The 23,788-nt window shown below is 41.4% G+C and overlaps 1 protein-coding gene across 2 annotated transcripts in view; it reads right to left on the minus strand.

The window, feature by feature from the left end:
- LOC117377829 (serine/threonine-protein phosphatase 2A 55 kDa regulatory subunit B beta isoform) overlaps positions 1-23,788 on the minus strand; it is a 178,073-nt gene that overhangs the window by 43,996 nt on the left and 110,289 nt on the right. The window contains exon 1 of one of the 2 annotated variants that reach the window (XM_033974331.2): positions 22,353-22,977. The exons of the other annotated variant lie outside the window; for it this stretch is intronic. Coding sequence (XP_033830222.1) covers positions 22,353-22,422 — 70 coding nt within the window. The 5' untranslated portion in view covers positions 22,423-22,977. Of the gene's footprint in view, positions 1-22,352; positions 22,978-23,788 lie in introns of those variants that run through there. 2 annotated transcript variants of the gene reach the window in all.

Consider the following 23,788-nt stretch of genomic DNA (forward strand, 5'->3'; position numbering starts at 1 on the left):
GCCACTGTCAAAGTCTAAATAAATTTCAAATCCCCTAAATTTAAATAACTCACCTGCTCTTAAGCTACAAGGACACAAACTGAGGGACACAGCGACTGAAAACAGTATTTTCTTCTATGAAACAAGTTGTTCCCCGATCCACTCAGTCTCTGTGAACCGCTGTTTTGCAGATTTTTTGATAATGTAGTTTTACATGCTTTTTTTCTCCAGAGTATGACCGTGCATTGTGTCGTGCGTCCTGATTGGCTGTTGGACTGTAGACCATTGTCCATCAGTCTCCTCCGTGCCGTGTCTCCTGTCCAGTACAGAATGTGTTCAGACAAATTTACATAAACGTTGTATCGCAGTGTGACTCTGAAGTGCTGTACGTTTGCAATTTGTTTTCTCCACCGACAAAACCCACAATGTCGATGAAACGTTCTGCACCGACAAAGACGCCGACGAAGGTTTGAACTTTGAGAGAGTTTAAACGAGAGAGAAATGTGAGAAAATGTTAACGCCCGTGTGAGAAAAGTGTATAAAGTGTGTGGTGAGGAGTTTTACAGACAAAAACATAGAGAATAATTCGCAGATTTTGCCTTTTGCAGGTTATTTTTAGAACGTAACCCCTGAGATAAAGAAGGGAGACTCACACCGTCTATTTATTATATGAGTATTTTTCAAGTCTGTGACCAGTTTTATGAAATCAACCTTTTTCATAAATATGAACGGTGTGGATTTGGAACTGAACCGCTCTTTTTGTTTCTATTTTTGTTTCTACAGTCACACTAGTTCTTCTGGTTCTGCTTGTGATTATTCAAGTCACAATACGATCATCGATTAAACAATGGATCTTGACATTCCTCATCTCGTTCATTTGTCCGAATGGGAAAAAAAAAAAAAAAAATCAGTAACGGTGTTTGAAAAGATTCAAAAATACACAAAAAATCCCCCAAACATGCGCGTTAGTCACTGGTTCTGATTCACTCTCTGCTCTGCGTAGCATTGTGTGTCAGTCTATAGGGACGCCATTGTCTTCCATTGAACCTCTGCCTCTCCCCAGATAGAGTATTAGCTTTTCTCTCTATCTAGCAAGTCTCTCCATCTCCCTTTTTCTCCCTCTTTCTCTCTCCTGTGCAGAATTACAGCCAGCATCAGCACCAGCCACTTTGAAAGCTATTGGCACACATTCGTCCGCTCGCACACACACCGACACTTTCTGTGGAGATGGAAACTGTCTCCATAGCAACCTCGCCCTTATTTTTTTTCCCAGTTTCTGAGCTGCGGCGGTAGCAGGTCCATCGAGGGCGTGGGGGGTTATGCAAAAAACAAAAAAAAAAGGAGGGAGAGAAGAACTATGCCTCTGTCTGTCACTATCAAACACCAATAAGCTTCCCCAGTGTCACTTTTGTACATAAATGATGCTACAAATACTGACAAATTATTACTAGGGATGCTGGAATCAGATATCGGCTTCCAAATATCGGTTCAGTCCATATCGTGGTTGGACATACAGTGGTCCCTTGTTTAACGCAGGGGTTACGTTCTAAAAATAATCCACAATAGGCAAAATCAGTGAAGTATCAGCTTTATTTTTTACAATTATTCTCTATGTTTTTGTCTGTAAAACCCCTCACCACACACTTTATACACTTTTCTCACACAGGCGTTAACATTTTCTCACATTTCTCTCTCGTTTAAACTCTCTCAAAGTTCAAACCTTCGTAGGCGTCTTTGTCGGTGCAGAACGTTTCATCGACATTGTGGGTTTTGTCGGGGAGAAAACAAATCGCAAACGTACAGCACTTCAGAGTCACACTGCGATCCAACGTTTATGTAAATTTGTCTGAACACATTCTGTACTGTACAGGAGACACGGCACGGAGGAGACTGATGGACAATGGTCTACAGTCCAACAGCCAATCAGGACGCAGAACACAATGGTCTACAGTCCAACAGCCAATCAGGACGCACAACACTAAAAAAAATTGCGAAAGGTGTACCGTGATATAGCGAGGGACCACTGTGTTGCAGTTATTTTCTCACGTTAATAACAATCTGATATTGTGATGTCCCAAAAAAAGACGGCTATATAAAGGTTTATATCATCTAAAAGTCATATCTTAATCTTAATCTCTACACAAAATAATGCTTTTTGTTTTAACACATTGAAAACATGAAGAAGACCAGTTTAAAAATGTCTCTCCCAAATACTGTGTCCAAGCAAATATGACGCTCCCATTAGGAATTACAGCGACAACAGAAAGTGTAATAGACGTGTGATAATGACGTGAGGAGAGGACAGAGAGAGAGGAAGGGGGAGGTCTCGTAATTATTTTTCAATGTAAAAACTAATAAGTTCTTACAGACACGCTGTGACCCAATTACAGTCTGAGGCCCACCGACAAACTCTATTTATACCATGTCAAACGACCGCTCAAAACTGTTTTTAGTCACAGTTTTGGACAAAAAATGGATTGTGATAGTTTATATACAGGACAAAGAAGCACATTATTGTAAAAAAATCAGTCTGTAGAACATTTACAACAACATCTTTAACCCTCTGATGCATGAATTATGAAAGCCTTGGTCAAGTGTTTTTATTCTTCTCAGGACATGAAATAACATCGTGAACTGCCTGTAAAAATGAGTAAACTTGGTGCAATGTTTAGGCCTGCGTAAGAAAACCAATCAGTGGAAATTTACTTGCAGTTACACCGACTGACCACTGAACTGACCTCAATGGAGTGTGGCAGCAGAGAGCACTCTAGAGGCTGATATGTAGCTCCACCATTTAAACCAATGCATTAAAGAGAAAGTTATGTTTTAGTAACTGTCCACTGCAGTGACCACTATGCACCAGAGGGTTAAGCTCTAAACGAGTCGAAACCAGAAGTAAACCTGGTCAAAAACAGCGACTATTAAAGACAGAAGTCACGGGGATGTGTCGTACTGTGGGAAACTACAGGCAAAGCAAAAACATCTCCATGAACCCTCCACCTGAAAACTTACATAGTGCAGCTTTACCCAGACTAAATAAGATTCATGTTGGAGTCATAAACTGTATAAAGAAGTGGATTAAGTGAGTGTGACGTCACCTACAGCGTTGAATCTCAGCGAGACTCGCAGTTACAGGGAAAATTTGTGGTCAGGCTCCATATTTGGAATTACGACTGCGAGTGTCATAGCAACCAAAGAGCCAATCCGGAGCAACGCTGTGGAAGGTAACGCCCCTTCCCGCCCTCACCTCTGGTTTAGCAGGAGACGGGGGCTTAGCAACGCTGTCAATCAAACCTGTTGCTAACGCTAGTGGGAGTGACCTCGGGGAAAGAAAGCGCCTGATTTGTCTGTTATTAATGTTCATATCTTGATTTAAAGACACAATAGTGAAATAAAGACCCCAGGATCATGTAGAGCGGGTTAATACGAACATTTAAGACCAAAACGACGAGTCTGACAGCTAGCAGGTTAGCTATGTCCCATCTGTCCGTATGGATCAAGCCAAGAAGGAAAGTTACTGCACAGTCGTTTCTAAGACATGATAAGATTTTAGTTTAAAGTTGATGCAGATATCAGTTGTATCAGATCTGCTGGCTTCTATATTCACTTCTTAATGGAGAAAAAGCATCTGAGAATGATAAAAAGGTGAGAAAACCCCTGATTAGCATTATAATTAGCGTCAGATTATACGATTCTAGTTTGAAGGCAAGATCTCATGCCACAAGATGATCATCCCTCTGCAAAAAAAGGATATATTTACAGTGAGTAGCAGCCCTGGGATAGGCTGTATATATGTTCAGATGCAGTTATAGCTCTGCACATGATTTTGCTCCATTTCATGCTAACCTAAAGCTAAACCCAGCCCCCCGCCTGCCCACACGCCACAGTCTGCTCTCCATCAGACCAAAGCTGTTGGAGTGAATCGAATGGGATCGGCTTAAGACGGCCACCGCTCCGGACTCAAATCTATTTCATTACACATCTCTTCTCCCAAACTACAGTACCACCCAGTCTATCTCTCTATTCTCCTCTTTTCTCATCATCTCCGAGCAGAGGCGGTAATAAATGGATGCCGTTTAACGAGTTTACGCACATTCATCTTTCAATCACGTGCGGAGCCGTCCAACCTGAAAGACGCAGTGACGGAACGCTTCCCTAAATGAGATTTGGATCATGCAAATGGATTCACGACAGGGACGATGAGCGGATCAGCCATTAATGGGGGAAAAAAGCATCTGAGAATGATAAATGGGTGAGAAAAGCCCTGATTAGCATTAGCATTAGCATCAGCGGGATCACAGGTGGCAGTGAGTTCAGTCGACAAATATGTGAAAGTGCAAATAAATGTGATTGTTGCTGCTAGTTTAGGTGTTTATGTAACTTTACAAAATCCAGGAGTGACTAGGGATGCAACAACAACAACAACAATAATAATAATAAAAAATAAATAAAATAAAATAATAATAATACAAATAATAATGATAATAATAATAATAATAATAATAATAATAATAATACATAAAAAATAATACAAATAATAATGATAATAATAATATTAGTAAAATAATAATAATATTAATAAAATAAAATAAAAATTGTTCAATACAGCACTTGGTGTGGTAGTGTTCATGCCAAATTTCTGGTTATTTTCTGAACTCAAGGGCTACTGTCGGCCATAACCCACGCCAAAACAAGAGCAAAACATCAGCAGTCTCCACTCATTCAAGCCAGTCTCCAAAACTGACCAGTAACTGACCAACGGAACCTTCACAACAAAAGCTTTTGTCGCAAACAAAAGTATGATCCAAATGATTCTAGAAATGAAGGTGTGTGGAGTTTAAAAACACAGTCGATCACTTCCTGTATTACCACATGATGACATCACAAGGTGGAACGGAGTGTTTTCAGTTTGAGAGAAGAATGTAGCCGAAATCTGCAGGGTTTGTGTGTTAAACATGTGAGAATGAAACAAAACACAACTCCAGGTTTGTTTGTGATGAGTTGTTTTAACATAGATCAGAAAATAGTGTAATATGGGCCTTTAATGTTTAAATATTCAGTTTATTTCAATCTTGTTTATGTTGTTACTGCAGTATTTCTATAACAGTTCTTACAGTTATTATTATTTTCTTTAGTGATTTCGGTGTAGGTGAAATAACTGTATTTTTGGGTCAGTTTGCACATGGATAGTCCAGTATTCTGTGTCCGTTCGAGTCAGACACACCACAGCGAGGTGTTAATGAAGTGCGATCTTATAAAAAAAAGCAGGAACTCGCCGTTTCACCGCACAGCACCTCCCCGCAGCGCGACCGTACACGAAATGAACCCGCCCAGCCACCGTAGCACTAAAAGACCCAAGCACAGAGCTCTGGCCTCCAGGGGCAGTGGAGGAAAAACCAGGCTAATTAGCTTGTTCGCTGCCAGCCTCACTGTTAGCGCTGCGCCTTCAGATCAGACGAGCTGCGTTGTTGCATTGTAAAGGTAATAATAAAGCCCTGATCATAGAGTCACAGTACAATAGACTCAGAATGTTGACAGATGTCCAGTGTTCTGCCCTTAAATGAAGTCAACAGCTTATTTAGAAGGAAAAAAAATTGAAGATTGTGCGTAGACCTGTCACTAGAATTACATCATCGACTTTTCGTTCAATATATGTGAGATGGAACAACGCTTTTTGGAGTTAGTACCGCATTTTCCGGACTATAAGCTGCACTTTTTTGCCCATTTAGTGCGACTTATACTGCGATTTATATGTGAAATATGTTTTTTTCTTCATTATTATGCATTTTTTGGCTGGTACGACTTATACTCCAGTGCGACTTATACTCTGGAAAATACCGTGTTTACCGTGCGCGTATTTTCTTTGCAAACGCTCACATTTTTATACGGCGCGTTTTCACTTTCAAGACACTAAATGCACTTTATATCAAGGAACCACTCGCCCATTCAAGCTGGAATCGCACTGCCAACCTGTGACTCGGTGGATCTGACCGTTCAACCGATGATGTTTATGTCAAGAGTGGGATTCGAACCGACAACCTTTGGATCAGTCGACAAATGCTGTACCAAATGAGATACTGTCGCCCATAAAAGGGAAATTTGTAGTTATTTCTTTGGATGTATGAAAGATTTAAGCTGTAAAACTTTGAATAAATCACTTTTATGACTCATTACAGATGCAAAATAACAACTAAAGTGTTTCATTCTGCTGTTTATTTACTGCAGCTCATGATTTTGAACAATATTGTAGATTTAGAATAGTTTTTGTGGTTTAAATCATGGTATTGTATTTACTTCAGTCATATGTCAAACTTGAAAATATGTTATCGTGACAGGCCTGGTGTATATTCATAATAATCAGGATCGAGCCACATTTAAAAAAAAATCCTTCCGCTCAAAGAATCACCCAACACGGCTCCAACATTGATCGAATTGAAATCATAATTTGAATTGAGGTAATTAGTAAATCGCAAACAACACTTCTGTCATTTTTCACAACAAAATATAGACACTGCTCATCCTGTAGCTCTGTACAAACATGATCCGTGTCTTATTTTCAGTTCATATTTCAATCTTTTTGTCAATTCTCTTGGACATGTTTAAAGTCTGAACCATTATTAAAGGTCCTAAATTACACAAAACTGACTCTTTTGAGCTTTAAGTCATGTTCTGATGCTCTTTCCTCCTCAAAAACACACCTAGAGTTGTGTTTTGTTTCATTCACACATGTTTGAGTAACACTTTATTATTAGTTTATACATCTCCAAACCTCAAAACGCTCTGTTCCACCTTGTGATGTCATGAAGTGGTAGTTGTTTCAAGTTAACAGCTGCTTTAACCTTTAGTTCAGTTGAGATTGGCAATTCCAGAGCTGAAATTATATAAACGATTCTAGAAATGAAGGTGTGTGGAGTTTAAAAACACAGTGGAGCACTTCCTGTATCGCCACACGATGACATCACAAGGTGGAACAGTGTGTTTTCCGTTTGAGAGAAGAACTCAACCTAATATACATAAAACATTTAAATGAAAACATGAAACAAAATACAACTCCAGGTCTTTTTGTGAGGAGGAAACAACATTATAACATAAATCAGAGAATAGTAATTAGATATTTTGATATTTCTCTGTATTTACTGCAAGTATTTTCAGTTTGTCTGTAAAGAAAGCTGTTTTTTTGCAGTTTATTTTGTTGTGGTACTTCTGAGCCGCCCAAACAGATGGATGAGTGTTCCAAGTCCAAATATAACACATTCACGTTCCTGGCATTTCGGGTTATTTCAGGAAAGTCTGCTCTAGATTTATGAATAATTAGCTGCTAAATACTGAACTTGGACTGGGCATCAGGCTTAAAACCGGCCGATCTGAGGGTCTGAGGCAGGGGCGAAGGACGTGCTAAAGTCTTCAATGTGAGTGCTCACTTAACATGTTAATTTAGAGCATGTCAAACTCAAGGCCCGGGGACCAAATGCGGCCCGCGACATCATTTTATGTGGCCGCGACAAGGTAAATTAAAAGGCATGACTGTCATTTTAAAATAAGTCTATGCTGCTTTAATGTGTGCACTGACCATAAACTAATGAGATTTTCCAAACTAGCGGAGAAATATTTGCAAGTAATGATCACAAAATGTTGAGGAAGAGGAAAATTATAGGCATTGGAAGGCAGTTTAAAGAAAGTTTGTGCTTCAAGGAGAAAAACCTGTATGTTTTTGTGTTATGAGGCAGAGTCGGTTGTTAAAAACACAAAACACAGAGCCAAGTATGCAAATATTAGCCTTGGAAGAGAAACAATAAATGGTCCAAGAATTAAAAGGCAGAACACATTTACAAAAGCCACTACTAAAAAACAATAATCAGCGAAACTAACTCTATTAAGTCTTTTTCAGGAGGTGTGTTTTGGAAGCAGTGCTGATACACACTTTTAAAAAATGTCGGTTTATCAGGAGATTCCGGTTACACAGACATGTCATATTTGCAACTTGAATAAGTAATAAATACGGAAACAACAAGTTATTTAACAAGATAGAAAGTAGTTACATTTATTTTACATGACATAACTGCCTTATAGTTACATCTGGCCCTTGATGGCAACGATTTTGACTCGAAAATGAGTTTGACCCCCCTGATTTATAGTCTTTTAACAATGGTGCGTCCCCTCCCACCCTCTACCAAGTTTTCTTTGCTGTTTAAAAAAAAAGTTTAAATGTAATCAGCCTCTGTAGCGATGTATAAATATGGCTAATATGGAATTTGTTTTACTGAAGTCACATTTTAGTCAAGGATGTGCTGTGAAAGTGGGGTAAAAATCCCATCAAGCCCCTTCGCTGGCACCGCCCCTGCTCCAAACACAGGTGGCGCTCTGGCACAGTTTTCCATTTACTCGAACATTGTTTAATCTGCTCGTCTTATTATTAACCAATGACTGTTTGAACTTTCTGTCGGTTAAATCCACAATTTTTCTAATCCCTGCACGGTGACGGTGACGGTGACGGTCGTTGTGATATTTTTGGGTTGTAACAAAAATAAACTGCACTGGACTGAATCTAAAGACGCTCCGTGAATCCAGCGTTTGCAACATTCGTGAATAGAAATATACACAGAGAGATTACACGTCTGAAGTGGAACAAACGCCCCGGTGCCGTGTGTGTGTGATAACGCAGCCATTTTATCCCCTGGTCTGATCCTTTGACGCAGGCGGCGGCCCAGGACAACCGCGGTAATCCTCTTCACGTTGCTAAAGCTAACAAAGCATGTAACGCACCACAGTCAGGTCCCTCCCCTCTCTACCTGGAATCGCAACCGCACTTATGCAACACGAGCATTCTCACGCTGTCCCAGACCTGCTGATGGGATAATAATCTTTGAGGGTCAATATTTATCGTGGGGCTTTTTCTTTGTCCTACTGGGAAATATTTGTTTATATCTCTGTGTATTTTTTAACAATTTTGCGAATAAATCAAAGGTATCGCTGATTTTGGGAAGGCTGGTTTGTTTGGGAACGCTTTGGGATCCCATCAGAGGAGCTGGAGGAAGTGTCTAGGGGTGAGGGAAGTCTGGGAGTTCCTGTTTAGACTGTGCCATCGCGACCGGATAAGCAGAAGAAAATGGATAGTCTTATTTAGTCATTTTAGTCATTTCTTTAGTCATTTGTTCTGGTTTATAACTAAAGTTGTCAAAGAATTTATATCCAGATACAAAAAATCAATACTAGATACTCAATTTAACAAGTATCGATCACGTACAAATACTACAAAACTGTATTTTTATGGAATAGTTTCAGAAACACCTGGATCTTTACCAGAACAAAAGACTAAACGGGGATTTTAACGGGTTCATATTACGCTGTTTTCTAATCTATTTTGTCGTCTATAATGTTGTTTCCTCGTCACAAACAGACCTGGAGTTACACGTTTAACACACAAACCCTGCACATTTAGGCTGAGTTCTTCTCTCAAACTGAAAAAAACACACTCTGTTCCACCTTGTGATGTCATCATGTGGCGATACAGGAAGTGCTCCGCTGTGTTTTTAAACGCCACACACCTTCATTTCTAGAATCATTTCGATGATTTCAGCCACTGGAATTGATCATCTCTACTGAACTAAAGGTAAAAAGGAGCTGTTGAAAACTTGAAAACTACCACTTCATGACATCACAAGGTGGAACACAGCATTTTGAGCTTTGGAGATGTTACAGACTAATAATAAAGGGTTACTCAAACATGTGTGAATGAAACAAAACACAAGATAACAACATACTAACACAATTTGGCAAAATATAGCTACACCTTTAAAGAAACTACCATCACTTTATGTTGACAGTTACATTCTAAAAACAATTATGAGCATTGAGTCTAGAACTTTTAGTATCTAGAACAACTTATTAATTTATTTTATTTCATTTTTTTATTTTAATAGACTCTTTCTCAGGCTTAGGTTTAGTTTGTGCAAATCAGCAGATCAGACACATCACACAACATCGCGTGACGACTCTGAGGAAACTGAAAACCTGCCTCTTCTCCCTGGCATTTAACACCAGATACACAGGATATACAGGTGTTTCATTGTTATTTTTCTATGTATCAAGTCATCTGTATATTTCTTTTTGTTGGCTTTTATGTGAACCAGTTTGGACGTCTTAGATTGTAGTTTAAACGTGCTATAGAAACAAAACTGAACTGAACTGAACAGAGCAGGTATGAAAACAAATTAAACCTTGGTCTTAAAATAAATAAATGGACGACCAGATGAACCTCACTGGACAAGAACTGTTCATTTACAACATATACCGTAAATTTCGAACTATAAGCTGCTACTTTTTTCCCCACGCTTTGAACCCCGCGGCTTATACAACAGTGCGGCTAATTTATAGATTTTTACTGCCTAACGGCCACTGGGGGGCGCTCTAACAGTAAATGCATAAGTGAGACATGGGGAACGATTATGAACTGATGCTTTTCAGACACAATTTAAAAAAAAAGAAAAAGAAAAAAGCGTTAAAAAGCATTAAAACTAAAAAAACCTTCAGTGTAACATCTGTCTATGTAAATATCACATGTTACAACACAAAAACCTGCGGCTTATATTCAGGTGCGGCTTATATTTGTACAAAATTTATTTTCTTTTCAAATTTAGCTGGTGCGGCTCATATTCAGGTGCGCTCTACAGTCCGAAATTTACGGTAGTTGAGCTCTTCCTGATCCTGTTTTCTTTCTTTTTGTTCATTAATATCTGTGTGTCCTTCAGTCGTCCACGTCTGATCCAGAGTAAAAGCCAAAAGTAAAATGTGTCAACTGGACAAAAAGTTGTAGGAGTGAAGACGTTTGGCTGTTTGGCTTCAGTTCTGGTCAGATTACTGCTGGACACTGCCTTATATCTGTCTGAAAAGAGGAGCTAACGACACTGAAACTAGAAACACCTTTTGTTTAGTTTCTGTATGTAGGCCAGGTCTTTTGAGCTACAGTAAGTGTGCACTGTGCCTGAGACATACAACCCAAATTACAATGAAGTTTGCCGTGTAAACCTTAAAAAAAAATACAGAAAACAATGATTTGCAAATCTTTTTCAGCCTATATTGAACAGAATAAACTGCAAAGACGTCATATTTAATGTTCAAACTGATCAACTTTATTGTTTTTATGCAAATATTCACTCATTTTCAGTTTGATGCCTGCTCAAAGTTGGATTGTCCTAACAAAAATAGCTTCTTTAACTCCTCTCAAACCATTTCTTTTCTCTTCAATGGAGTAGTTAGTGTCTTTGTTCATTAATGTTCCGTAATTTGGGTAGTTCATTAAACACAGACACTAACTTTTTGTGTTGTACTTTGGTATTTGTCATTACTCTACACACATCTATTGTTATTTTCTTTCTTCTTACAATACAAAGTCATTTTTTTCTCTTATGCAAAGTAGATGTTGGTTGGTTCTGTGTCTATAAATGAACTCAATATCTTCCCTGGCCTCGCGGAGCCTCAATCCAAAATCGATACGTCTCTGTGGTTCCATGCGATTGGCCTGACTCCCCAGTCCTATATTATTTGCTGAAGGGGTTATTGAGGTTCGGTTTGTTTCATTTCAATTGGAAATATGGAATAGCGTCACCAGAATAGCACGACAAACAGCTAGACTCGTGTTGTTGGTGAGAGCGGCTCAATTGGTAGAGTGTTTCTCCAGTGATTCGATTCATAAACATCATTGGTAGAGCGTCACATCCACTGATCCACAGGTTGGCGGTGCGATTCCAGTTGCTGCAGTTGGTCAGGTCGAGGTTCAGCGTTCATGAGGTCAGCTGACACCTGAATAGACTGAATGACCAGGTTATTCCATCAATGGATTTTTTCTTCCCTGATGACACGGGCATATTCCAAGATGACAATGACAGGATTCACCGGGATCAAATTGTGAAAGAGTGGATCAGGAGCATAGAGAGAGAGAGGGAGAAGAAGAGATAGAAAGGGAGAGGGAGAGAGGAAAGAGAAGCAGAGAGAGAGAGAGGGGGAGAGAGGCAGAGAGAGAGAGAGAAAGGCAGGAAGAGGGAGAGAAAGAGGGAGGGAGGAAGGGAGGCAGGGAGAGAGAGGGAGCGAGAGGGAGGGAGGGAGGGAAGGAGGGAGGGAGAGAGAGAGGGAGAAAGAGAGAGAGATAGAGAGAAAGAAGGAGAGAGAGGGAGGGAGGCAGGGAGAGGGAGAGAGATAGAGAGAAATGGAGGGAGGGAGGGAGAGAAAGCAGAGAGAGAGAAAGCAGAGAGAGAGAAAGCAGAGAGAGACAGAGATGAAGAGAAAGGGGGAGGGAGAAAGGCAGGAAGAGGGAGAGAGACAGAGAGAGATAGAGAGAAAGAGGGAGAGAGAGTGAGGGAGAGAAAGCAGGGAGAGAGAGAGAGAGGGAGAAGGAGAGAGAGACGCAGAGGGAGGGAGAGAGAGAGCGGGGGGGAAGGAGGCATAGAGAGAGAGGGGAAGAGAGAGAGAAATAGAAGCAGAGAGAGGGAGAAGCAGAAAGAGAGAGACTTCGAGAGAGAGAGACAGAGACGTCATTTTCACACATGGATCGTCCACCACAGAGTCCAGACCTTAACCCCAGTGAGAATCTTTGGGATGTGCTGGAGAAGCTTTGTGCAGCGTCAGACTCGACCATCATCAATGCAACATCTTGGTGAAAAATTAACGCAACTCTGGATGGAAATAAATCTGTGACGTTGCAGAAGCGAAATTGAAACAACGCCACAGAGAATGCGCGACGTAATCAAAGCTAAAGGCGGAACAACCAAATATTAGAGTGTGTGACCGTGAGTATCATAGCAACCAAAGAGCCAATCTGGAGCGAGGCTGTTGAAGGTAACGCCCCTTCGTAAAGTGAATTGGAGCCAGAGTCGATGGAGCCGGAATCGCGCTCCATCGATCACTTCCTATTCGGGATATTTTGGTTAGCTATGTCCATTTATATATACAGTTCATGGTCTGTGTACTCTGGTGTATGAACGTGTGTGTGAACGGGTGACTGGTTCCTTGATGCTGTATAGAAATGTGAAGAAGAAGAAGACTGATGTGCACCATCTTAAAAATCTCTCAGTCTCAAACGCGTCGGGGAAGCGCTGGCCGGTGTTGCGTCGGCTGGCTGGACGCGGGATTTATGGTTCTCATCTGGTTATGGTCTGCTGGAGAGCGGCCTGCATCTGTAAGCACACGTTTAATCAAAGGAAACGCACACCGCTGCTAATTTCACTGATGCGAGTCGTGCTGGAGCGGGAAAATCTGATCCAGAGCACAAATAAATAAGATAAATGACTTCTGGATTTGAGGAAACGCTGAAGTCAGTCACTGGCAACATTTGTAAAGGAGTTGAGACTTAACAACTGAGCATTTATTTAATCAAACTGAAATAAAATAAGACAAAACTGATTCAAATATGTTATGTATCTGTAATTAATCTCTCAAGTAACGGACATAGACTGTATAAAGAAGTGGACTGAGTGAGTGTGACGTCACCCACAGCGTTCAGCTCATCGACGCTAGCAGTTATAGCCGCTAATTTGGAGCGGGGTTCTATACTTGGAACTCCGACTGCGAGTATCAAACCAAACCATCATCTTGATTTACGGGGATCATGTAGAGCGGGTTAATTTGAACATTTTAAGACCAAAATGGCAAGTCTGACAGCAGCAGTTACAGAGAGAGGGGACACAGTTTTTCAATAAAAAGTGAACTGGAGCCAGAGTCGACGGAGCTGGATGCGCACCCATGATCACTATCTATTCAGAACGTGGCAGCTAGCAGGTTAGCTATGTCCATTTACATATACAGTATAATAACATGATGACACTTTCTCTGCTCACGACTATTAAATATCACGATTATTACTAGGAAATATTTAAGGGCAGAGGCACCAAAAATGGAAAACTGTGTCGATGTGATGCATGATATTTATGTTATGGAGAAACTGACTTATACTTTAAGATTAGAAACAGAAAAGTTTGAGAAAATATGGAAACACTGGCTGGATTTTGTAAAACTATTAAGATCTGACTTTATTTAAATGTCATTGTTCCCTTTTTTTGGTTCTGCTGCTCAGATGTATTATTGTTAATCTTATTTTCTTTATAAAAAAAATAAAAATAAAAAAAGATGTACGTTAATTGTACACTGTATGCAAAATCAATAAAAATATAATAATAAATAATAATTAATAAATAAAGCCGATGTGGAAGCCGATATTCATATTGTTTCAGTTTCTGTGCCGATATCTAAAACCAGTATCAGATCGATGCTTCCATATCGATATGATTGATTTAAAAACAGTTATTACACTTCACTTTATCACAAGCCAGTCTGCAAACACTGCTCGTCACATTAAATCTAAGGTTCTGGATGATTTTGGATGATTTTGGATGTTCCAAAGTCCCGGCTGTAGCTGGTCCCAGACTCTGGAACATTCTTCCTCTGGGTGTTAGAACAGCAGAACAGCCCACTTGTTAAATATTTTCTTTTATCTTTGTTGAAAACTCATTTGTTTGCACTGGCTTTGAACACGAGCTGAGCGGGACTCTCGTATTGTGCTGTTTTGTCGTGTTTTGTTTTGTAAAATTGCTCTTTATATCGCTTTTGTGCTGTTTTTTAAATGTGCTTTATAAATAGATTTGACTTGATTTGCCTAAAGTTTTAATATTTTGTAATAGAGATTGACCAATATGTGTTTTTTTTATGGCAGATACCGATTATTTAGAATACAGAGCAACCGATATAGAGCTAATTTTGATTATTTTCCTCAGATTATGTAGTTTAAATTACAACGGACCCACTGAGCAGAAAGCTGTGTATCACGTTTAGCGCAGTTATCTCTTCCTTTTAACTGGTTTTCGATTGGCTTAACTTAAACCAAAAAGCGTTTTCAATCTGCCGTTGTTCAAAACTGACTTGAAACCAATTATGAACCAACGTGTTTCTCCACAACTGAACTTCTGCTGCTCCAAAAACGAACAAACGTAAAACATAGATGTATAATATTAGTGCAAATTGTTGTTTTTTTAAGTGCAGCTCTGCCTCAAAACCAATAAAACCGACGCTATGAGTGATTTTGTGCAGCAGAGCGACCGACCCCCTTTTCACAAGTCTTTTTTATTTGTGATTCTCTTAGATACAGTGAAGGGGGAGGGGCAGAAAGAGACGAGTATGAAATTATAATACAAAAAAACAAAGCCATGCCCCAGTCTTGTCTGACGCAAGAACCTCTCTTTTATGTCTTTTTTTCTAAGGCTGAATGAAAAAAAAAAACGTGTCACTTGCTTTACAAACCCAAACCGTGTCTCTGGTCTGACCTTATCAAAAGCAGATAGAGCATTGTGCCTTACAGTTCATAAAATTTAGCTTTCAAAACTTACTGATGGACCCCATTATGACGCCCAGTAAAGGTCAAAGAGTGCTGCAGCCTTGAGGCGAGCTGCACGCGCTCGCTGACTGACACATCGATCAACACCAAAAGCAATGTTATAAAGGAGGAAGCCGGAGTTTGGATTTGGAGAAATGTGGAGCCTTCTATCAAGACTGGAAAATGAGTTAATAAAGAAGCTGTTTTCACTATAGCTCCGACTACGACTCAATACTGAAGCTATTTTTTGATTCTTAAAGCGTCCATTTACGCTGTTTTCTGATCTCTTATGTTGTTTTCTCGTCACAAACGGACCTGGAGTTGTGTTTTCTTTTCATTCTCACATGTTTAACACACAAACAAACCTGCATATTTAGGCTGAGTTCTTCTCTCAAACTGAAAACACTCTGTTCCACCTTGTGATGTCATCGTGTGGTGATACAGCAAGTGCTTCACCGTGTTTTTAAACTCCACACACCTTCATTTCTAGAATCATTTGGATCATTTCAGCTCTGGAATTGCCAATCTCGAATGAACTAAAGGTAAAAAAAAGCAGCTGTTAACTTCGAAACTACCACTTCATGACATCACAAGGTGGAACAGAGTATTTTGAGCTTTGGAGATGTACAGACTAATAATAAAGTGTTGTCAAACATGTGGGAATGAAACAAAACACAACTCCAGGTCTGTTTTTGAGGAGGAAACAACATTATAACATGTCTTAAAGCTACACAAGTGTGAGAAAAGTGTATAAAGTGTGTGGTGAGGGGTTTTACAGCCAAAAATATAGAGAATAATTGTAAAAAATAAAGCTGATACTTCGCGGATTTCGTTTATTGAGAGTTATTTTAAGAAACGAGGGACAAATTTGTTCTCATTTAGTCCTGGTGCAGTTTTTATCCACATTTAACTGGTTTAGTTTCGTTAGTACGTTTCTTATGAGAACTATAAGCCGTGGTTTGACCCTCTTTAGTCCAAGTTTACCCCAGTTTAGGAATGAAAAAAAAAAAAATCATCATTTACACTAAACACAATTGGCCACATCGAATATTTCCCCCCCTATATTTTTACAGCTCTCTACAGTCGCCACACCGCGCGTCTTGTGTTATAAATTCTCATTAAATTTTCATGGGGCTTCAGACTTAATAAGAAGCTAATCAGGGGATGAAAGCACTTGCCAAATAAGGAGCGTTACTGGTCCCAACTTCACAGCTTGCTATTAAGCACCCTGCACCCCCCTCTCCCTCCCCGGTAGCCGCCCCTCTCCTTTCCCAAATGCATACATCTACACGCTCGCAGTTCGCCGCTCTGGCTCAGCGGAGGGGGGTGGAGCTACGGCGTCTTGCGGTGAATAATAGATGGGATCCGGGGGGTACGCAGTGCTAAGTCTTTTTATGCTGTGTCCTAAAGTGTAGCCCTAGGGCAGTTTGCATTGGCTCGGTTTCATAAGCAGCAGCAGTAAAAACGATAAAAGCTGCGAGATTTTTGCAGAAGAAACGGGCCGTCCAAAGAGGTTCATCTGGTCTACGGTTTATTTATTTTAATTGATTATTTTTTCAGACTTTTTGACTTTTTCGACCGCTCACTAGCGTCTCGCAGTGGTCACGTGATGTCGCTGTGACGTGTTCAGTCATCGGTGAAAGCAAGACGACAGCGCCATCTGCAGCCCGGCTTCTTCAGCGCAGTATCCCAGAGACTATAAACCGGGACGAGGGCGCCTTTTTACTGTCACACACCTGCTGGGATAGTGTGCTGAAAAATATGACCTGCAGATGGCGCTGTCGTCCTGCCTCCGCTGGTAGGAAGAAAGCGCCAAAACAGCTTTAAATCATAGCAACACGTGACCACGCTGAGGAAGAACGTTCGTGAAAAGGTATGAAAGCAACAGCTAAACCTTGGTCTGAAAAAGCAATCTGCCAGCTGCTTGCGTTCATGGAGATGCTATAGTTTTGCCTGGAATGTTCCACAGTATGACATTAAATATATCCATGACGACAAGCAGGTGACTAGTTGCAGGTCACATCTGTCCAGAGGCGACTGCGCGCATAGTAAGACACCCGGAATTGAATAAAAGGAAAACGCAAAAGCATCTCTACGAAGACGAGCACGAAGGCGTCAACCAGAAAAATGACGTAGTGCATCTTTATAGTTCTGTACATCAGATTTGGACCTGGTTTATCCCTGTAGTCCTGATTTAAATGTGGTTTAGTTCTAGTTAAGTCCAGGTTTAGTCCATAATTAGGCTTCACAGGCTGTTTTCACACTTGTTCTTGGTTTAATCCTGGTGTAGACTTGCTTTGGTCCAGTTTTAGTCCTAGTTTAGTCCGAGTTTAGTCCCAGATTTAATCCTAGTTTTGCTGTTGTGTGCGCGCAAGTGTGAACGCAGCCTTAGCGCAGATATGGCTTAATCCTGGGCAACTCAAGACATAATAATAGTAGTGGTTTAGTTCTGGTTTACACGAGTTAAGTTCTGATTTAGTCCCAGTTTACGCCTGGTTTACAGCACTTGTAACCTTGTTTATTGTTCATTTAGTCCGGGTAGAACTGGTTAAATCCTTCGTTTTGTCCCCAGAGCCGTTTTCTCGGCTCTCTACTCCATCGCCATCAACAGTAACACACCATTAGAATTCAGAGGGGCTACAAGGGTCAAATTACATCCAAGACTGTACAAGATTCGGACAGATAAATAAAGACGAAAGGGGGATTGGAACCAAAGCTGGAATAGATTTCATGTCCTACCGATAGGCCTTTAGGTCATTGTTCCGGTGCCTAAATTGTAAAGGACCAAAAATCAATACCAAAGCACTTGCCGGGTTTGGCCTCACAGCAGGGGAAGCCATTTACATTTTACACCTGCTATTTGACACTTTAGATTCATTATGGAAGCATCCGAGGCAGGGATTATGAAAATGAACTTGTGTTGTTGCGGGCAGTCAAGCAGTCCATTGATTTAACAAACACAAATGTGCACAGGACACAAACACAGCAGCAGCAAATAGTCCATTCCATCACCATTAGCAGAGCGTCGTCTCCATATGCTCCGAGAATGTACGGCATGTGGTGAGAAAGACGTTGTTTTTCAATACGTACAATGCTTCCTCTGCTACCGTCCACATGCTAATTCTGTGCATTAAAGAAAAAAATGCTTCTTTAGGTAAACACGGGTAAAAATGAATATAAACCAACGAGAAAAATCAGTAGTATCTCTTTTGGTGATTAAAGAAAAATGAATGATGATGTGGTTAAGCTTCTCGATCCTGCTCCATTCAAAGCGGCAGGTCTTTAGCTTCTACGTTCAGGACTGAGGAGTTTGTCTATTGTGCTTGTGTGTGTTTTGGTTTGTGGTAACTGAAGTGCAGAGAACATGGGGACGTGGGGAGAACATGCAAACCCAGCACAGCAAGCCCCAACTGGGAACTTCTATAATTTATAATTCATAAATCTGAGGAAGTGCATTTTTCTCGACCTGCTGATGGATAATATCTACCACACGTAGTTCAGTTTAATGTGAACCCTCATTTGAACAGGTTGTCTCTGCTGAGTGGAGCTGGACTCATCCCGCTCTTATACATGAGGAGAATCTCGTTCGGTCTCATTTGTGCCTTGACTGATGGACCCTTCCGTTCTTATTGATAACCATAATAGCTTGTCCATCTGTTGTCACCTCCTCGTGTTCTTCCTTTAAAGACGCTGGGACCGGTTGATTGTGTAAATGAGTGCACTCCCATACACACTCACTGCTCCGCCCACAGACCCAGTGAGGCGTGGGATTGGAGCAAGGCAAAGGTCAGCACCAGTGACATCATTAAAATGTGACATCATTAAAGCGTCCCGCTGCTACGGGCAACCACTGCCTGAGGGGACCCCCTCACACCTCACCCTCCCCGTGAAGGACTGGCACGAGCATGTGTGGTCCAGTCCAACCTGCTGTTTCACACCAGAGATCAGGTTTAAACCTGCTGGAGTCTACAGAGTCTACAGTCTACAGAGTCTACAGTCTACAGAGTCTAGAGCCTACAGAGTCTAGAGTCTACAGAGTCTACAGAGTCTACAGAGTCTACAGAGTCTACAGAGTCTAGAGTCTACAGAGTCTAGAGCCTACAGAGTCTAGAGCCTACAGAGTCTAGAGTCTACAGAGTCTAGAGTCTACAGAATCTACAGAGTCTATAGTCTACAGAGTTTAGTTTAATCCTAATACACAACTGTTTCATAATAACTTTTGGATGTGAGGAAAAGTGTCTTCCACACTGGCAGGTTTTGGAATGACCAAACTCAGATGGTTTAAGTCCTCGTTTCCACTTTTGTTTGATCCATTTTGTCTGGTTTAGATCTGGTGTACGTGGTGAATAACTGAATTAGACTTGGTAAAATCATGTTGGTGTTGACCTGACGTAGTCCCTATCTGCACGTTCTTGTGTTGATTAACATTCGCTTGATTCCTGGTGGTTTCTTGGTTTAGTTCTGAGTCCTGGTTTAAACTGGGTTCAGGCCTGGCTCTCTTATGGTTGGCCTCCACTTATCAGCAGCAGCCGCAAAAGCATAAAGGCATTTTACCACTTAGTTGAATTTATGGTGATGATGACAGAGCCAGACACAAGCAGCATGATCCCTGACTCCAGCGCACTTAGACACAGCCAATGTGGACAACCACACACATCAGTGATATACGGACGCAACGCCGAGCTGTAAATCAAAGCAATAAAATGACAAAAGTATTTGAGCAGCACAGATGGACCAGCGTCCAGACAAAATGTTTACAACCCCAGACGTCTTACGATCCCAAAACAAGACAAAGCCAAGTGAATAGACATGCAAAATCAGAGGCACTGCATGGAGTAAACCTCAAATAGAAGAGAAGATGAGAAAATCCCCCTCCTGCTTTTTGCACACATCAAACAAAGATCCATCATCGCACGCTCCGACCCCCCGCTCCACTTCTGAAGCACTGACTGTGTGTTTAGCCGTGACAGCCAATCATACGTTAGTGCACAAGCGCAAGTGAAATCATGATGCTATCCTGTTTTTTGTAATTAAGAAGCTGCTGGGAAAGTGATGCCGACAGTGTAGTTCTTCTCAAGGGTCGAATTTTACACCGTTTTGAGGGAGAAAGTGACGGCGTTTGTGACCCGCCCTTATGTCACCGTAAAACTCAACATGATGGACTAAACGTGATGGCTGATTCTTCCAGTCAGGGCTTTATAACGTGTAAAGAAAAGTCAAAAAGTGTCAGGATTTTAACATTATGCAGGTCTGAGAGATCTTTAAGGAAATGAGTTTGCTTCACATTCTGCCAGAGCCAAGTCTCCATGTTGGATAAATGAAAGTCAACGCACATCTATTGATTTTACGCTATTGTTTCATTATGTTGTGTCTGGGTTTGTCTCATATTTGTGCCCAAACCTCAAGTCAAAGCCTGATCTCGTCTTATTTCAGAAGCTAAGCAGCGGTGGGTCTGGTTAGCACTTGGATATGAGTTCGCTGGGAGTATCAGGTGCCACAGAGGGGCGCCAGTGGCAAAAATGATGTGTCTTTAGGCAAGACACTTCACCTACATTGCTGAGTATGAAAGTGGTGTGTGCATAAGTGCTGTTGGTGGGAGGGGCTGATGGTGCAGATTGGCAGCCTCACTTCCGTCAGTCTATAATATAGCAATAAATAGCAATAGCAGTGTGGAGTGGATGAATAATGCATGAAATTTTAAAGTGACTTCTGAAAAAGCACTGTATAAGACTAAGGCATTATTATTATATTTATTTATTTATTCATGTATTTATTTTTTTGTATTATTTTTTATGTTATTATTATTATTATTATTATTATTATTTTATTATTATTATTTTTACTTATTTGTATTTTATTTATGTATGTATTTATTTTTTAATCATTAGGAGGAGACCCGGGACACTCTGGAGGGACTATGTCTCTGAGCTGGTCTGGGAACACCTTGGGGTCCCACCGGAGGAGCTGGAGGACATGTCTGGGGTGAAGGAAGTCTGGGAGTCCCTGCTTAGACCGTTTCCCCCACGACTCAGCACGGGATAAGCGGAAGAAAATGGATGAATGGATGAATAATATTAGTCTTATCAAACAGAGGCTGAAAATGTGGCTTGTATATGTTTTTATTTTATGTTTTTGCTTATAACTCATTCATTCCCCTCACCCTTTCTGTGAAAAAGAAAAAAAATCTGACTGTATGATATAAATGTCCTCAAAGCCAATCGAGAACAAAAGCAAAACTAGTATAAATTCTTAACTATAACTCAATAATTTATACCAAGACTTATATTTTATGCAGCACTACTGTATCCACTGGAGCTGCTTTACACCGCACGTGAGGCTCTGCTTTGTGCGCCTATGATTGGATTGGATTATTGATACTTGGGCTCTAGTTGTTCTGTATGTCCAACACTGAGCTGGTAATGAGATGTAATCAATGAGGCGCAGGCTGCAGGGCGGACAGGTGCGTTTGATTGGTTGGCCCCGTACTGATATCGAAGTATTGACAAAGACACGTTTAATGGGACGCTCATCAGGAGGCTCGTTTGTGGTAAATAAGGCCACAGCACTGTCAGGAATAAGGGATTTGACTGTAATGCGGCGCGTAGCATTGTCAAATCCCAATGCAAAAAAAACCTCAGACGCTGGAGAGGAGGGAAACGAGGTCTATTTTTCAGGGAACTGCCAAAAAATGAGGCCACCTTTACCGCCCTTGTCTCTCGCCTTTTCAACAAGTGAATAATACGTGTCAGATGTTCATTCATCAATTGTCAAATACCCAAAAGACAGCAGCGCGTTAGGGTGCCACGTGGAAAGCCTAACGAGGGGTTTTAATTGTCCTAAAATAGGTATGATGCATGAGAATCCACCTCACCATCTCCATCTCCAGAGACGCACATTAACGCCAAATGGATGAGGTTTTACGCACGGGTGGTTCAAGCTTGCGCCACACCAGAAACACAAACTACACCAACTACACTGAGCCAAGACGGGTGTGGATGTGTGAAAATGTGAATACCTTCGGTTGCATAGTTGTGGTCGCGCAGGAAGCCGCTGTTGATTTTCCGGGTGTCACTGTCTTCGTCCATTGAGAAATCGTCTGGTTCTGAATCTTGAAACGTGCGTCAGACGTGCTCCCATCATCCCGCGGCCCGGTACCGTCAGCAGGTGGGCTGTGGGGCCAGCGGGGGGGCTGTCATGGCTCCAGAACCTCCGCGCGATGAGCAGAAATTACCTTGTGATGATGGCGAGTCGTGTCAGAAAGAGAAAAAGAAGAGCGAATCCGGTAAACGTGGATGAATAAACCTGGATCCAGGCGCGTAAACGTGGGGTAAAATACTGGTTTATGTCCTGAAAAAGGTTTGTAGATTAGTAGATTCGAAGATGCTGGAACAGCGGGTGGCGCACTCTGTAAATCTCTCTTGGAGGAGAGGAGTTTAGGCAGCTCAAGTTGCCCCCTCCCAGTGGCAACGGGGCGGGAGAGATTATGCGTCAACAAGCGCGCTCCAAACACTTGAGTCTGCTCATGTCAGTCCGGCGTTGTCGCTTTAGTTTAGTCTGCTCCTCTTGTCTCTCTGATCCAGCAGGGTTTCCTCCGAGGTCACTCTCTTGTCTCCTCTCATTCACGCGCGCCGCCCTCAGCTGACTCACTGCCGGATAGCGCAGAGCAGCACTTGTAGTTCCCCTCTCCGTGCTGCTGCTGCTGCTGCTGCTGCTGGTGCCGGGCCCCTCCCATACTGCCTGCAGGCTGCCAGTGTGAGCACCACCCGCTCGATCCAAAGCAGCAGCCTGTGGAGTGAGACGCAGCTCCAGATCCGTGCTCTCCAAAGCCTGACCACCAACCTGCGCAGTGTGAAGCTGACAGCTGCCTTCTGCTCTCATAGAACCAGGATGTTGGGCATTAGCTCGGAGTTTGCTCTATCAACATTTATTACCCATAATGCTGCAGAGGAGTTCTCCTTATTCCCCAGGTCCATGATTCAGACCTGATGTAGCAACATGAGGGAGGCTGTTTCTTGATTTTCCAACACAAAAATCAAGTTTATTATTATTATTATTATTATTATTATGTAGCCTAGTAATCAGGGCCGGGTCTAGCTTTCAGGGGGCCCTAAGCAGAATGTGTCTCTGGGCCCCTCAGCAGTGGACGTGCCCAGGCTCAGCTATTGGTGACTCACATTTGACGACATTATGACTCTGCTCTCATCATCGTGTCCTATTGTGTTTCTATTTATATGACCAAAAGACTGAAATGTTTTAATCAAACTTGTAAAACAGCCATTCAAATGCACTTTGTCTGTAAACACATAGCTGCCCATAATTATGCCTGATTCAAAAACAAATGTAGGCAGCAGATATTTTGCTACTATTGATAAAACAAACAAAATTATGGCACTGTTTCCAGTAAAACTTAACATATATTATTTTCAATATAAACGTATGTGCTCTTGGGGC

Source organism: Periophthalmus magnuspinnatus, chromosome 10, assembly GCF_009829125.3.
Source record: "Periophthalmus magnuspinnatus isolate fPerMag1 chromosome 10, fPerMag1.2.pri, whole genome shotgun sequence".
NCBI lineage: Eukaryota > Metazoa > Chordata > Actinopteri > Gobiiformes > Gobiidae > Periophthalmus > Periophthalmus magnuspinnatus.